Source organism: Blastomyces gilchristii, assembly GCF_000003855.2.
Source record: "Blastomyces gilchristii SLH14081 genomic scaffold supercont1.8, whole genome shotgun sequence".
Lineage (NCBI taxonomy): Eukaryota > Fungi > Ascomycota > Eurotiomycetes > Onygenales > Ajellomycetaceae > Blastomyces > Blastomyces gilchristii.
Genome location: NW_003101675.1, coordinates 1,801,956 through 1,816,843, shown reverse-complemented (window position 1 = coordinate 1,816,843; position 14,888 = coordinate 1,801,956). Strand labels below are relative to the sequence as shown.

At 46.8% G+C, this 14,888-nt stretch overlaps 6 protein-coding genes across 6 annotated transcripts; 3 read left to right on the top strand and 3 right to left on the bottom strand.

Annotated features, from left to right (window-relative positions):
• Nucleotides 1-762: 762 nt before the first annotated feature.
• Nucleotides 763-2,421, bottom strand: BDBG_04941 (uncharacterized protein; the record flags this gene model as incomplete). The annotated part of the gene is made up of 1 exon (XM_002625031.2): nucleotides 763-2,421. The coding sequence occupies one exon, from the start codon at nucleotides 2,419-2,421 to the stop codon at nucleotides 763-765; it is 1,659 nt and encodes a 552-aa protein (XP_002625077.1).
• A 2,995-nt stretch (nucleotides 2,422-5,416) lies between these two features.
• BDBG_17099 (uncharacterized protein) lies at nucleotides 5,417-6,580 on the top strand (the record flags this gene model as incomplete). Its single annotated transcript, XM_031724890.1, has 3 exons — nucleotides 5,417-5,431; nucleotides 5,546-6,159; nucleotides 6,487-6,580. The coding sequence occupies 3 exons, from the start codon at nucleotides 5,417-5,419 to the stop codon at nucleotides 6,578-6,580; spliced, it is 723 nt and encodes a 240-aa protein (XP_031578427.1).
• A 2-nt stretch (nucleotides 6,581-6,582) lies between these two features.
• Nucleotides 6,583-7,882, top strand: BDBG_17098 (uncharacterized protein; the record flags this gene model as incomplete). Its single annotated transcript, XM_031724889.1, has 1 exon — nucleotides 6,583-7,882. One exon carries the CDS (start codon nucleotides 6,583-6,585, stop codon nucleotides 7,579-7,581), a length of 999 nt encoding a protein of 332 aa, XP_031578426.1. The 3' UTR covers nucleotides 7,582-7,882.
• Nucleotides 7,883-8,697: 815 nt separating this feature from the next.
• Nucleotides 8,698-11,707, bottom strand: BDBG_04939 (uncharacterized protein). The gene is made up of 3 exons (XM_002625029.2): nucleotides 11,362-11,707; nucleotides 9,452-11,293; nucleotides 8,698-9,394 (listed from the first exon to the last, which is right to left on the bottom strand). Exon 2 carries the CDS (start codon nucleotides 11,277-11,279, stop codon nucleotides 9,717-9,719), a length of 1,563 nt encoding a protein of 520 aa, XP_002625075.1. The 5' UTR covers nucleotides 11,280-11,293; nucleotides 11,362-11,707; the 3' UTR covers nucleotides 8,698-9,394; nucleotides 9,452-9,716.
• A 13-nt stretch (nucleotides 11,708-11,720) lies between these two features.
• BDBG_04938 (ribosome biogenesis protein RLP24) lies at nucleotides 11,721-13,031 on the bottom strand. The gene is made up of 2 exons (XM_002625028.2): nucleotides 12,884-13,031; nucleotides 11,721-12,812 (listed from the first exon to the last, which is right to left on the bottom strand). The coding sequence occupies exons 1-2, from the start codon at nucleotides 12,886-12,888 to the stop codon at nucleotides 12,248-12,250; spliced, it is 570 nt and encodes a 189-aa protein (XP_002625074.1). The 5' UTR covers nucleotides 12,889-13,031; the 3' UTR covers nucleotides 11,721-12,247.
• Nucleotides 13,032-13,064: 33 nt separating this feature from the next.
• On the top strand, nucleotides 13,065-14,356 carry BDBG_04937 (mitochondrial import inner membrane translocase subunit tim14). Its single transcript, XM_002625027.2, has 3 exons — nucleotides 13,065-13,249; nucleotides 13,322-13,449; nucleotides 13,575-14,356. The coding sequence occupies exons 1-3, from the start codon at nucleotides 13,199-13,201 to the stop codon at nucleotides 13,708-13,710; spliced, it is 315 nt and encodes a 104-aa protein (XP_002625073.1). The 5' UTR covers nucleotides 13,065-13,198; the 3' UTR covers nucleotides 13,711-14,356.
• The last annotated feature ends 532 nt before the right edge of the window (nucleotides 14,357-14,888 follow it).

Here is a 14,888-nt window from a genome sequence, read left to right as displayed (position 1 = left end):
TGGAGCTGAGGGGGAATATGTATGTATGCCAAGCACGGGGGTGTGTATCGCGAGGAGTTCGTGGGGAGGGTTGAGGTTGAGGGTTGACGGAGGACAAGGAGGCGGGTGGCTTAGGGCCATGACGGAGAATGTATATATTTTGATATTTTGAGGCGGAACAGGCGTTGGAGAAGGAGGCGTTGGTGATGAAGGTGCTGACGCTGTTCGTGGCGTGTCCTGGCAATGCAGTGTGTAGGCCGGAGTTTTTGAAGGAGAAGTTTGGGTTGCAGTAAGTGAGCAATTGGCTTTTTAAGGGGTTGTTGCTTAGTTCGCTGTTGTGATTTTTTTTTGGGAAGGGCCAATATTTATTTCTTTCTTGAATTCTGCGTTCCAAAGCAGGATAGGCTACCTCTTTTTCAATGCAATCCGTTTGTTCTGCCCACTGGGTACAGAAATAAAAATCAAAGGACGACGTGTAGTGTAGAAGAAATAACCACAAAAAGCTCACACCTGAAGACGGACAGATAAGGTCTAACCGGAGAACCTGCAAGAAATTCTGTGTATAAAAAAAATATCTCAACAACAGGAACACAAAAGAAACATATACAGGCTAGGGATATCATTGCGCAGGCGAGGTATATGGAAAATGGTATAAAAGGGGCGGGAAAGAGGCTCAAATGACCAGAGAAAAACGCCAAAACACCCTCCATGACGGAACTCGGGGAAATAGGGGAAGTTTGCCGGTTGAAATTATGAGGCGGATAATAAAACCAACCATACCTCTCAAAGCCGCCGATACCACTGCGCCCTCTTCCAAGATTTCGTCCGCGTCCGCGTCCGCGTCAGCTCCAGGTGCAACCCCAACCCTTCCTCCGCCCTTGCGCCTTCCCCTCCTCTCCCCTCTTCATCATCTCCGCCCTCATCCTCCTCCGCCTCCTCCTCAACCGAAACCCCCTCAACCATCTTAACCCTCCTCCCCTCCCAAAACGCAATCCCACCCGCAACCATCCCAGTAACACAGCCTGCAGCAATAAGAAACCCTACCGCCCAGCTGGGCCGCGTGAACCTGTTCAGCCCCCACATGATCCCCGCGAGGCCGGCTTGCAGGGCTGTGTTGATGACGTACATCCAGACGAGGAGGTCCATGAGGAAGGGTTTTGTGGGTGGGGCGCGGGCGCCTGTTAGGGGTGCTGGGGGGATGGAGGTCGGCGGGAGCGGGAGGGAGGGGTTTTGGAGGAGGAGCTGGGTTAGTTCTTCGTCGTCTGTGTAAGGGTATGCCATGTTGTAATTGTTGTTTCCGTTCTTGTTCTTGGTGGAAGAAGACGGCGGGGAAGGCGGGGAGGTGGATGTAACGGGTGGCGGCCCGAGATCACCAGGCAGTTTCTCGCTGCCGGCCAGTCTGAACCAGCCCCGATGGACACCGGCGAGCTTGCGCAGGGCGTCATGGTTGTGCATCACTCGCCATTGGAGGAGGTAATAGAAGTCTCTGAAGCGCCAGGGGATGAGACCGAAGCCCGTGACGCAGAACAGCGCGTTGAGGATCTGCGAGTCGATTTCTATCCAGATTTGCCGGGCGGATTCTGCTGCGGTGCAACTTGGGTTGCACATGGCGGGCGCTACGTTGAGGAGCAGGAAGAAGATCATGGCGCCCCATGCTACGATGTTGAGGCCGTAGAGCGTCACCAGAAAGCCGAAGGGGGTGATTACGAAGCGGGCAAAGCCCCTGAGGCCGATTATTGTGGCCTGGGTCCATGTGTGTTTTGGCGGGAAGCGGTAGCCGTTGGGATATGTGCCTGTTTCATCGGGGATGGGAGCAGCCAAGGTTGTTTTTACTGCCTGGGCGGATTTGGCATTTATGGCGTTTTTTTCAGATACTGTCTGTGGCTGTCTGCCGGATGGGGCTGATATATCCTCATCCCTTTGCTTCGTTTCCGTTTTTGCCGTCGTATTATCATTGCTGCGGCTGCCCCATAGGGGATCTGTAGAACACCGCTGGAGCTCCACCTCATGTTCGTGCTCCTGGAAAGCATTCAACTGCGTAGATGTAGCAATGCGTGCGCCAAAGGTTTTTGCTCTGGACAATTTCCGACGCTGGATCTCGTGGGCCGTGCTTCCTCTACGTTCCAACTGGCCTTCCTCCGTCCAGCCATCAGCACTGAAGCAGCCTGTGCGGATCTCGTTGAGGGTTGGAGCGCGAGAAGCGATATCCCCAGTTGCCATCCACATGCCCGAGGGAGGGTTTGATTCGAGGAATTTCAGGGAGGCACTGCGGAGGCGACGAGTAGTGGTCGAGGAGGAGGCATTGGGGGGGTTGTTGGCAGTTCTGTTAGGCTGGGTTGGAGTCGAGGGATCCATGTTGGTTGTTGGCGTGGTGGGTGTTGATGCTTGAGCAGCGATAGGAGAGCGACCATTTTCATCTTCTACAGATGGGAACGGCTCCATTCCGCCGTATGTTTTGGAATATACCATACCCTGGGATATTCGAAGCAATTGAGGAGGGGAATTGAGTGTTGGACGAATGTTGACCACTCAATGGAGGTTGAGGAGAGGATATTCTAGGTAGCAGCATAATATTGCCCGAACGGGCTTGGAGGGAAGAAGAACTGGCACTGCACTGACATCGGGATTAGATAGAAGATCCCTTATAGAATAACTTAACTTACACTTGACTGGATCAGGGTCTGAAGCCCGCCGTCCAGGAAGAGTGAGGATCGCAAGCCAGCCACTCAGATAGTCAGCGTTGAAGACAGAGAGAGCATGGAAGTACGTATCGTTATCATAACTTCATAAGTATGTACGCAGTTATAGTATAGTAGTAGAGTAGTATGCTGCGTTACAGCGTAGTTACAGAGTTAGTCCGACGACGGAGTTAAGACTTAAAAAGTCTCCGTTTTTGGCCCGAACAGGCGATTGGCTGCGCTGGGTTGGTTCGTTGGTTGTGAGTTAGTTAAACCAGCAATAGTAAGCGTAATAATAAATGAGCAGAAAATATGTAACTTATTAGTGATCTGATCTGGTATGGTATGGACATGGTGAAGAAGAAAGAAAGAATATTATTGCTGAGAGAAATACATACATGCATTCCGCCCTTCTTAGGTGGTTGGACTTTGTTTTTTTGCCTTTGCCTTGATGGTTTAAGCTATCTACTTACATTATAGCCTATCCTGATGAAAACCGACATTTTTTTCCATATGAGATAGAATGATGAAACTGAAACAAAAAAAGTTCAAAAATAAACCATCTACTCTATTAGTTATTATTCCATTCTCAATTAATAGTGCTAAATAGTGCTATAGAAGGTAAAAGAAACCATGGCTACAATTGTAAGGAATATGAACACAAAAAAAGAGACACTCCACTCTGTCCGGGAATAACCATCGTCATATTCTGCTCTTCACAGGCACCAAGAATTAAATATAATTTATTGATCATAAATAATTCGGCCGGCAACCTGGAAGTGGCGAAGGTTGGCAGTTGAGTGAGTGGGGCGCTTTGGTGAACTACCAGCCAGGTACTCGCGATCTTTTTTGTTTTTTTTTTTTTTTTTTTTTTTTTTTTTGCCTCTCAAATATAGTTATTATAGTTAACTAACGGAGTAATAAACGGAAGTAATAAATGATAATACAATAACAATGTTATTCTAATCTATGCATGCATCGGCCTCTGACAGCTGTCAATCTACTAGATACATATCGATATTTCTATATTATTATTATTATTATTATTTTTATTTCAATCATCCCCCTCTCTATTCTGGTCGCTGCCAACAAAATCCCTGCTGCTGGACTCGGCCCTAGTCAGGAACCCGCTCGCTCTCGATTGCTGAGCGCTGGCTGGCAAGATCACGAACATCGTGGGATATTCTATATAAGAATCTACTACTACTACTACTACTACTACTACAGCTGAATCGGCAAGAAAAAAAGGCATGGAAAAAAAGCAACAACAAAAAACTAAAAAAAAAAAAAAAAAAAAAAAAAAAGACCTTTACAAATAGGGCCTGATGATTTACCCGCAGCCAAAGGGGCCAGAAAAGAGAGTCCAAGAGTCCACCACCCCCGCATCTCTCTCGCGCCAGACTAGACCAGACCAGACCAGACTAATAATAATCTTAATACGGAGGAGAGAGAGAGAGAGAGAGAGAGGGGGGGATAGAATAAGGCCCCTTGTGTAGCTTATTTTATTGCCTCCATTCGTTCTTCGTAGTTAACTAGTTACTAGTTAGTTCTGGAGTCTGGAGCTTACGCAGTAACTTAGTAGAGCAACATGAACCAGCCAGTTGGTTGGTTGAGCCACCCGTGGCCCTGCTGCTGCTGCGGTGCCTATTTTATTTTATTTTATATTTTATTTTTATTTATTTTTATTTTAATTTTTTTGGCTGTTGGCTGGCTAGTTATTTGCTGGTGATGCTGGTTTTTACTTGTTGGCTCTAATAAATACTGCGTAAGTAAGTTCCTGCGGCGCACAAACAGAATAATAATAATAATAATAATAATAATAATAATAAATTTTTGGTCGGAATTTCAGGGCAAGAAAAGGAAGAGAGAATGGATAGAGAGTTACAACAGTCTGTATACCTAAGAGGTTAATAAAGAACTACTACTATAGATGGATAATCAGACCTGTTAGAAAGAAAGAAAGAGGTGGAATATATTAATTATTATTGCTGGCAAATAAATCAATCATAGTTATCATTAGTTAACTATTTTATTATAATAATAGAAATACTAAGAATATCAAATATATAATATTCTTTGTAAAAGTGATCTCTACTCAACTTGCTTTGCTCTCTCTTGATATCATTTCCTCCAGCTTCTTTTTTCCCTTGCTTTGGATTTATCTTTTTTTTTAATCTTTTTTTTATCTTTTTTTATCTTTTTTTTATTTTTATTTTTTTTTATTTTTATTTTTATTTTTTTTGGTCATGCTCAAACCTGCTCCAAAACCTTCTGCTTCCTTGACTTTTGTTTCTTATATTCTTCCACGAATATATTTTTTTACTCTTTTTCTCCAACCTCAACTCTATCGATCTTCCTATCCTCCCTCTGCTTCTTCCTCCCTCTGCTCTCCTTGGTTCTTCTCGTCTATCGCTCTCTTCTTTTACTATTCTTCTTGCTGGCCTCCGTCTAGCCTGATCGTTGCTCTATCTAACTCCACCTCTCTCTGCTGCCGCCGGGGCTGATCCTCCACACTCAATTACTGCCGTGTTTGCTGCTAATTCTCTCCCCTTTCTCGCCTCGTTTCTACTTCTTCCACGACTGTTCTCCTCCTTCTTCTGCTTCTCCTTCTTCTTGTTGCTCTTCCGCTTTGTTCGCATCTTTCTTTTCATTTTCCTCCAAAGTTTGACTCCTCACCCTACGCTCTTTCACGACAAGCTCTCCCTCTGAGACTTGCTGTGGAAGAGTCCCCCTCGGCCAATCCTCATCTTTCCCCAAAAATGACTTCTTTCAAGGTGAGTCCTGAATCCTCAGTCTGAATCTCATCGTAACGGACCCTCAGTCCAATTCCTCGTGGAACAGAATAACTAACTGTACCTCCTCTCCCCTCCTTCCCCCACCATCTTTAGGAATCCCTCTCTTCCACCCCCTCACGGCCCATTAGCCATACCACTCCTCCTCTCCGCCAATCCAATGGCCGTCACCATTCCCACTCCGTCTCCCTCGGCGCCATCAACATCAATCACCGTGTCACCCGCCGAAAAAGCATGAACTCCACCGCCGCCAGCAATGCCGCTACCGCTGCCGCCGTCGCCGTCGCCATGGGCGAATCCCCCAGCGCCGCGGCCTTGTCCACTTCCACCTCCTCCCACCACCACCACCATCACCACCGCCGAGGCCTGAGCACTCGAAGGGCCATCGAATCCACCTCCATAGGTACCGCGTCGGGCTTTGGCTCTTACCTCGCCCGGAACGCTGCCCAGAACTGCACCCCGGGACGCAAGAATTCGCCCAATTCCATTGACGAGAATACCGCGGTGGAAGATGTCTCCCCCCTTGGCGGTAGCGGTGCTAGTGCAATGAACAGCAGTACGGGGAAACCCATTGGTACGAAGCAACGGAGTCGTCGAGCAAGTGAGGGTGCTCACCTCGTCCGCGGAGAAGGCAAACGAGTCATGAACGAGCTGAGATGTGAACGGTGTGGGAAGGGATATAAACATAGCAGCTGCTTGACGAAGCATATGTACGTATCCATATACTCTCCATTGGATGTTCTGCGCGGTTTCAGGTTATCTATTCTTCCCTTTTCCCGCGAAGTTCAAGCGATTGGGCTGTGCCTCATGCTGCATGCATGTCATTTTACCCTACAACCTCTGAGAAAAGACCATGGAACCTTGTATTTTCCCGATATTTTCCTCATTTCTTTATTCTTTTCTTGCCCTTTCTTCCCTCGCCTTCCATTTATTTGAGTTGTTTTACATCACCCATTGATTCAAAAGTTATCGGGGGAATTTTTTTTTTTTTTTTTTTTTTTTTCTTTTGTGCACGCCCGATTAACCATTGACGACAGGTGGGACACGACCCAGCATGGGCCTACACATCCAAGCTCCTCATCTCGAAACACCAGCAAGTCCAGCTCCTCGAAGCTGCCACCGTCCTGGTAAACATGAACCCCGAAACCCCAGCGTCTTCGTTCGACCAGCAACAACGCACAGGAGAATCCGACCGCTCCTCCGCCTCCCCGACCGCATCCGGCATCTCAGAGCTCCGCGATGGCATCAGCTCAGCAGAAACCACCCCACCCCCGGCCGGCGAAGAAGGCATCTTCTCCACCACCACCCCAGCGAAACCACCACCTCCAGGAACCTACTCCAGCCCTCACAATCGCAACCACAGCCTCAGCCACAACCACCGCTTCAGCGCAAACAGCTTCTCCCGCTCCTTCCAATCCATGCCCTCCAGCTCCTTCACCGGCAGTGCACCCACCTTCTCCCCCTCCCGCTCCCATTTCCGCCAATCAAGCACAGACACGCGACCCTCCACAGCGGAAACCGGCGGCCTGCTAGACGACGACGAAGCAGGACTCGCGGCCGCCATTGAGCTGTGCCATTTCGGCACGCCCCGCAGCGGACCCGTGCCCATGTCCCCGGATATCCCGCCTGTCCCACCGTTGCCTGCGAGGTTCCTGGGGAGCCAGAGCATGGGCGTAGGTATGGGAGGGGGGATGGGGCTCGCTAACAACAACCGTGATAATAACAGCAGCAACACCAACCACACCGGCAGCATCAACAGCATCAACAGCATCAACAGCATCAACAGCATCAACAGCAACACGCGCAGTTTCGACGCGCTCGCCAGCGCCGCAAGGCACGAAGCCTCCTCGATACCCACCATCTACAACCCGCTAAGCCTGCACCCGTCCCTATCCTACCGCGTCTCTGACGTGCGGGACGTGAAGATGGATGACGTGCCGTTGCTGGATAGCCGGGGCCGACGCCGCAGTGGCAGCAGCAACAAGGCGATGCTGAAAGCCAAGGCTAAGACTAATACCAATCATAATGATGACGATGATGATTTTGCGCAGGATCGGGATCGGGATCGGGGGGGTTCTGGTGTGCCGATGGATGATGACGATGATGGTGTTTTTGGGCGGATGGAGGAGTGAGGAGTGAGAATGGAACGGAATGATATGAAGTGGAATGCAGGGATGGGAATATGAGCAAGAGGAATGGAAAATGGGAATGGGAATCGAGGTGGGAAAGGGGCCTTCTCAGTTTCTTTCTTTTTCTTATCTCTCTCTCTCTCTCCTCTCCCCCTCTCTCTTTTTGATATGATGATATTATGGCTAGCTAACAACTCCTTTTCTCGTTCCTTACTTTTTTGGTGTGGTTTTTGCTTTTTTTTTTTTTTTTTTTTCCTGCGGTTTTGTTTTTGCTCCCCTTCCCCCTTCCTCCCCTCCCCGGGCCACTTCTATACAACAACCCAACCCCCCCTTTTCCCATTTCACTTTTTTTCATTATTACTTATATTATTATTATATTTATGGCTGTTCAAACACCTTCAAATTTTTTATTTTTTATTTTTTTTTCTTACTGTCTATTGGTTTTCGTGCCTACTTTTTTAAATTTACATATATATAAACAACATATCATACAACATACCATACAACATACCATACAACTATTAACTATAACTATAACTATACTAAACTATTACTATGATACTATAATATCTATATCATTCTTCAGATGAGATCAAGTGAAAAGAGTATCAAAAGAGAAAAAAAGAAATGAATATTTTTTAAAACTTAATAATTTTTCTTAAAAACAACTATATAAGCAGAGAAAGATCAAAAATATCATATATATATATATAATAAAAAATGAGAGATCTCTGAGAAAGTCACTTAATATTAGAAAAAATCATACATGTTGAAAGAATAAGAGAAAAGAAAGATAAAAATATATACTACACACTAGTTATAAAAAATAGATATGTATGAAATAGAGATATATTTTAGAATATAGAAAATCACTGAAATTCATGATATAACTATCTACTATCTGATAAGAGAGTCTGAAATTTATTAACTCTCAGAAACAAGTTATAACTTCAGCACTGTATATAATCTCACTGTTTATAAGTATATATTGCATGTACATCATCTCTACTTTTACTTCATTATTACTCTTTATATTTAGAGTAAGTTATTTGAAATTATTCTGACACTATTCACATAAGAGACAAGGTATAGTAAGAAAAGAGTAGTGAGTTAATAAGAGTATATGTATTATTCTTATCTTCAAGTCTATCAGGAAAGCAAAAGTAGATTTGACATAATCTATACAATTTCAGAAAGACAGATTGATTTGATGAAAATACATTATGTATTGAAAAGCTTTATGAAAGCACATACATGAATTAAATAAAAAATACACTGAACAAAGTAAAATAAATGCAAAAGTGGGTATCCAATGCATAAAAAGTAGAAATGACTGACAACAAACTGAAAAGAAGAAAGATTCAGAAGAAAAACAAAGCCTCAAACATCAACCGATCAAAACAGCGGAAACAATCATAAGTGAAAGAATCATTCTTTCTCTTCATCGTATCTCATTCAATCAATCACTTGTTTCCAATTCTATACACCCGATACAATGCAAAAAGGAATCGTTCATCTCCAATTGTTCATCTCCAATCGTTCATCTTCAATCGTTCATCTCCAATATTGTGCTCTCCGTGCTGGAGATACTGACTTCCGTAGCCACAGATGTTTTATTTCGAGGAGAAGTGGAGATTCAAATAGAAGAGTGATTGAATCCGAACAAGGTTGTGGACTGGGCGGGATGTTGTCGGGGATTGTCATAGTTGCGGATTCATCCCACTATGGAAGTGGCGTGGATTTATTTTCCCGAGATCCAAGGGGGCGCGAGGTCCTGCGGATGGATCATAGCCCACCGCTCCCCCGAAAAAGCAATCTATGAACGTATTAGGAGATGAGTATCCGGGTATGATTTGGAAAATGATATACTAACCTTGACCCTCCTTATTTTATGCTTAATCTTCTCAAATCCGACACCCCGTGCCAACCGTCTCGGGGTCCCACACAGCCGTATCCCTCGATTTCTCATCGACGTGTCCATTTCCGAATTTTCACCAGACTGGTTAAAGAGTCAAAAAGATCGCTCTCCCGCCTGACTTCGTTCACCTACACCGAACCAATCTGACGAAAGGCCGGAGGAAAAACTCCATCAAGTGGGGTGGAGCAGATTCTTTTGTCCTCAACCAGTATCTAGCGAACTAACGAAAGTTGAACGCGTGGGGATAGCCGTACTGCTGGTACTGCCAAGGGTACGGTGTCACCGGACCTCCCTGCCCTGGGAAGGGCGGCTGTCGAGCAACTACTGGGAATTGCCAATGGGGGGGAGGCGGATGTGGATGAGGCGGGCGGAACCCATTCCCCTGGCCCTGCGGATTCACAGGCATGGCAGGCCGACTTGGAACCATCGGCGCAACTGTTGACGGCACGACATGGCCAGCAGACGAGGCTGGTACAGGACCTGGAGGGGTTTGCGGTGATGGATTGGATCCATCATCAGTTCCCGCATCCAGGCGCTCTATCAGTTCCGCCTGCTGCTTACGCATCTCGCGCTGGTAAATTCGACGTCGCTGCCTCTGGCCCATCCTGTTCTTCTTTGGGCGCTGCGGGGGTCCTTCTTCCTTGTCGGGGCTGCTAGTATTTTCCGCGACCGTTTGCCCATCACCTACGGCCGCGACGATAACGAACACGAGCCGCAGGAGCACGAAGTGCGAGATGTTTTCAAACCGACGGAGCACAAGCGCCGTCAGCTGGGGCATACGGACAGGAGCGAATGTGACAGACGACTCGGAAGTTGAACCGGGTTCGTTGTTGACTTTTCCCACGGGTGTGGCATCAGAGTCTGCGGCCATGCAATCCGACCAGTTAACGGGCGCTCCGACCTGTAGTCGCTCCAAGCGATTGATTACCGCGTCGACAACCGGATGGAAGTCCACCAGTTGTGAGCCTGTAACCAATGCAGGGGTTGACAGCCAAGCGTCACACGTCGCAACAGAGCCGGTGAAGAAAGACCTATTCTCCATGGAGTAGATGGGGTTCACACCCGATTGCCCCATGCCCAAAGCTGACTCGGCCATGGCCATTACGGACCCACAAGCTTCCGGTGTGGGCAATAAGACCACATCATTGCTCGAGTTGACCGTAACAGTCAGGCCAGATGTCATAACGAGGTGGTTGGCCACCTCGGGTGAAGGCACGAAAAGTCTACCCAAGGAGAGGGCCAAATCCTTCAGTGTGTAAGCATTATTCATGAGTCTAAGACTCAGCCAACAGACAAGGACAGTTACCAGGGACCCGAGAGCCAGCTCCAGTAGAAAAGTGGATGACTGGGCTGATTGCGTAGTGTGGGCCTTCTCGATGCCGCTGGTAGCAACATGAGGAGTTTCCAGAGGCTCAGTGACCAAAGCGATTTCTGAGGAATTGCTGGAATACATATCTCGCGAGAGACATGGATTGGAGAGTGTTGCCGTGGTGAATGCCCAGGAGCTGCTGTTGCAAGACATATCATCAAGATATGTGTCAATAGGGAATCCGGGGGCCCCTGAGGAACTGGAGAACGACTCATGTTGGAGAGCGCCGGTGGCCTTCGAACCAGCGGTTAAAATGAACTCATAAGTGCCCGTCAATAAAAATGAGGCCTTAATTGCCCCTGTAATTCTGCCCATGAAGGGCCCGTGAGGGCGGACATCGGTAAATGGCACAGGGTAGAACGTGCCCCAGAGGGTCAGGGACACAACAAGCCCCAAGAACGGAAACAGAAGCATGCTGCTGTTGGATACTGAGTGGAGGTGAGCATGTAACCATTATGAATCTGACCAAGAACAAAGAGCCGTACTATCAACTTACTTTGTTTGGTTTATAATTGATTTTAGTATCGAGGTTAAAGCTTCCGGTTTGAGGAGCTTTGAAGCTCTTTGAAGCTCTTTGTATGATTTGTTTGATAGAAAATTTGATGGTGATGGTAGTTGTATTGCGTGTATTGATTGATGATGAGTGTGTCAGATGAAGAGAGATAAAGAAAATGAGATACTCGAGAAGCAGATAAAGCAGCGCCTATTGTGTGTTGAGTTTGAGTTGTGTTGGTGTAAGTTGTGTTGTAGTTGTGTTGTGTTGTTGAGAGAAGCGTGAAGAGGAAGACGTTCTGCTATTCACGCTGCTATTCACGCGGCGCGTCGTGAATAAATAAACAAACCAATAGAGTCAGTCAACCGTGGATCGTGCCTACCTCACAAGCAGCGAGATGCCATTTTTCGCCGGATATTCCCTTGAGGCAGAAGGAGGTGTATATGCATATCACACCATACATACACTGGACGCGGGGTATTTCTTACCTGCATGGCTTAAACAAACAAATCTCAGACCATGGCGGCTTCGGTATCAACGGCTATGTAGAACGAAAGGCCATACTGCAGGAGATTGGGGAAGAGTAAATCCTGTGTACGTGGAAGGGGCCAATGGAACGCTTGTATGGATTCCAAGATATCATCATATTCTGAGAGGAAGCAATACCGTAGTCTGTAAAAGGACATCCAAGAACGGTGGGACTGCAGATGAGGCGAAAAAGTAAATCAATCCAAAAATGAAAACCCACTCTTTTTAGTCTTAACAAAGGAAACACATGAGAAGATAGGAATCCCAACGCCGATATATTACCCCGCTGTAACATGAAGAAGCCAAAACAAAATATCCGAAGCGAAAATAAAGGTATCGAGAAAACGTCCCCCCCCCTCCCTCAGTCGATTTCCATCTCGTCCTGCGTGCCACCATCCACCAAAAGTCTCGTCTTCTTCTTCGTCCGTAGCCTTTCCGTACCCATAACTTGGCTGAGATTCTTGTTTGTGTCCAGCGGCACGTTTTCCTCCTCTCTTTCCTTGAGCTCCTTGCGGATAAGGTGCTCCCCCTCGGCCACCACTCTCCTGTCTTCTGCTCTCTGCTTCTCCCGCGCCAACTTGCCAGCCAATCTTCTCTTGGTAAATACACGTTCGCGCCTCTGTCTAATCTCCTCCACTCTTTCCATAGCCCTGATCGTGGCTGCAACCAGATTACGGTCGTACTTCACGGGGACATTTCGTCTCTTGGCGAATTGGGATAGGAGCAGCGAGGAATCGACGATCATCTCCTTGCCGTGGAGGGCACGGTGAGTCTTGGTCCATTTCAGCTTGCGGGGCTGTCGCTTCATCTTGAAGTTCTTGTGACATTTCGAGCGGCAGAAGCGAAATGTACGGGCGTCATTGCGCACAAATGTTATGCCTTTGCTGGGATAGCATGGCTGGGAACAGAAATGGCAGGTCTCGACTCTGGATTTCACGGTAGTTAGGGTAAGCTGCACGGTGTTACATAGAAAGAGCTTAATAAAGCGGAGGCATACCTCATGGCTGCTAATGCGATAGTAGGACCTTAGACAGCGAGCCTTGATTGAAACGAGTCGACCTTGGTCTCTCATGCTTTCCCACTCTCTCGACCTTTTCAAGTTTCGACTTTTTGTTCGCTGGGCCGTCGGTCATGTGACATCTCATGACACTAGCCTTTATTAGTACTAGCGTTCAGCAGTTTTTCTCTCCCTTCTCCGAACATCTGAACTTCATCGAACGGCGAAAAATTATCACCACCGCTGCTTTGTCGCACCGTCCCGCACTCATCTTCACCCTCTCCGTTCTCTGGCCGATCTCCTCTATCCGCAAATATGGCATCCGTTCTGGCCGTCGGCGTTGGCGTCGCTACTGCCGCCTTTCTGGTTCGTTTCCACTGCAACTATTATCGTCATACCACCCGTGGAGCAATGGAAACTGACATTTGTTTAATGTAGGGTCGTGCTGGTCTCGTTGCTTATCGCCGATCCAGAGGTACTGTAAACAGCTTGGGGAAAGCATTTTACAAAGGAGGATTCGAACCACGCATGAATAGGCGCGAGGCATCGCTTATCTTGGAACTCTCGTATGTGTTGTCACCCTTTCCCCAACCTGTTCAATATGAAGTATCCTTTTGCACGCGAAACCTTGGGTTGCAGGCGCAATAATATAAGAGGTTCCCTTTTACTAATATACAAATAATCAACGCAGTGAACGGAACATGAATAAAGACAAAATCCGAACGAATCATCGCAGACTCATGCTGCTGAACCATCCGGACCGAGGAGGAAGCCCGTACATCGCCTCTAAGATTAACGAAGCGAAGGAACTACTCGAAAAGACTTAATTGTTTAGGGGCGGACCGTCCGTAACTCCTATTGATATACTTGACTCGAACAAGCTGAGAATTATGCCAGGACTTCTTTTGGCTTGACAACCCTCCCAGGCTTGGCTTGATATACTCGATTGCCCGCTGCTTTTTCTGATGTTTTTCCTGGTTTCCTTTTCGGTTTCCCTCTATTCTACGAGGGATGCATAGCGAGGCGTTTATTTTGTTTTGTCGGGTACACATTTATAAACCGTTGATCTTTTCCTGCATTTAGCCATTTGCGCATCTAGTAGTATATTGCTACGAAATCCCTCCTCTTCTTTTGCTATAGATACGGAGCAAAATTGTATATTATGAATGCTGATCTAGAGTTCTCGATTGTCTTTGCTTAAATATGATGTTGTTCTTGTCCTCAAAAGTCTGTGAGTTGGCTACGGGGTGACAAGCCAAGGATAGATAAGCTTCCAAACTGCAGACTCCGCCCTGTCTTGGTACGGTACCGTCCTCAGCTGTATCATATCATATCAACACAGTAATTAGCGTGGCGGGAGATTCTGGCTTCCGGCAAACTCTCGTCTCGTGTTAACTATGTAACTTGTGGTTATCGTATTTCTTCCCTGGAATGTGATGAAATATTCGTAGAGATGTCTCGATAGAAAACGAAGCAACTACATAGCTCAATGTTAGACTAGGAAGCTTAATTTAGTCAATAATGATAGTATTGCATCCCCTTTAGCACACGAAGGAAACATAATTCTTGCAACAAAAGGGGGAAAAAAAATTGAGCATCGGGGTTCAGGATGGCTGGGCAAACCCCTAGAGGAATCTAAAATAGACGAGTCGGTGAGCTAATGCAGCTTTGCACGGCCTAGGTGATGATCAAAGGGTGTGGTTCCAGATCGATCCGTACCTCAATATAAAAGCCACCATGTTCATGTTCTGTATATACATATCCCCGATCGAGTGCATATGTCTTCTCTCTTCTCGGGCCATTTCCAATGATAGTTGACCGTCATGTGATCGAACCATGGCCGCTGTGGGTTGGGTTGTTATTAATGTTAGCCGGATGCTGGTTCACGACACAACAATCCAACCTTGTACCCCGCGGTAGAGACAGCGGTTGACGGTTGTTCTGACTTTCTCGGCCGGCAATGCAGTGAATCATTGAGATATAAGTTAAACTAAATGATTACAAT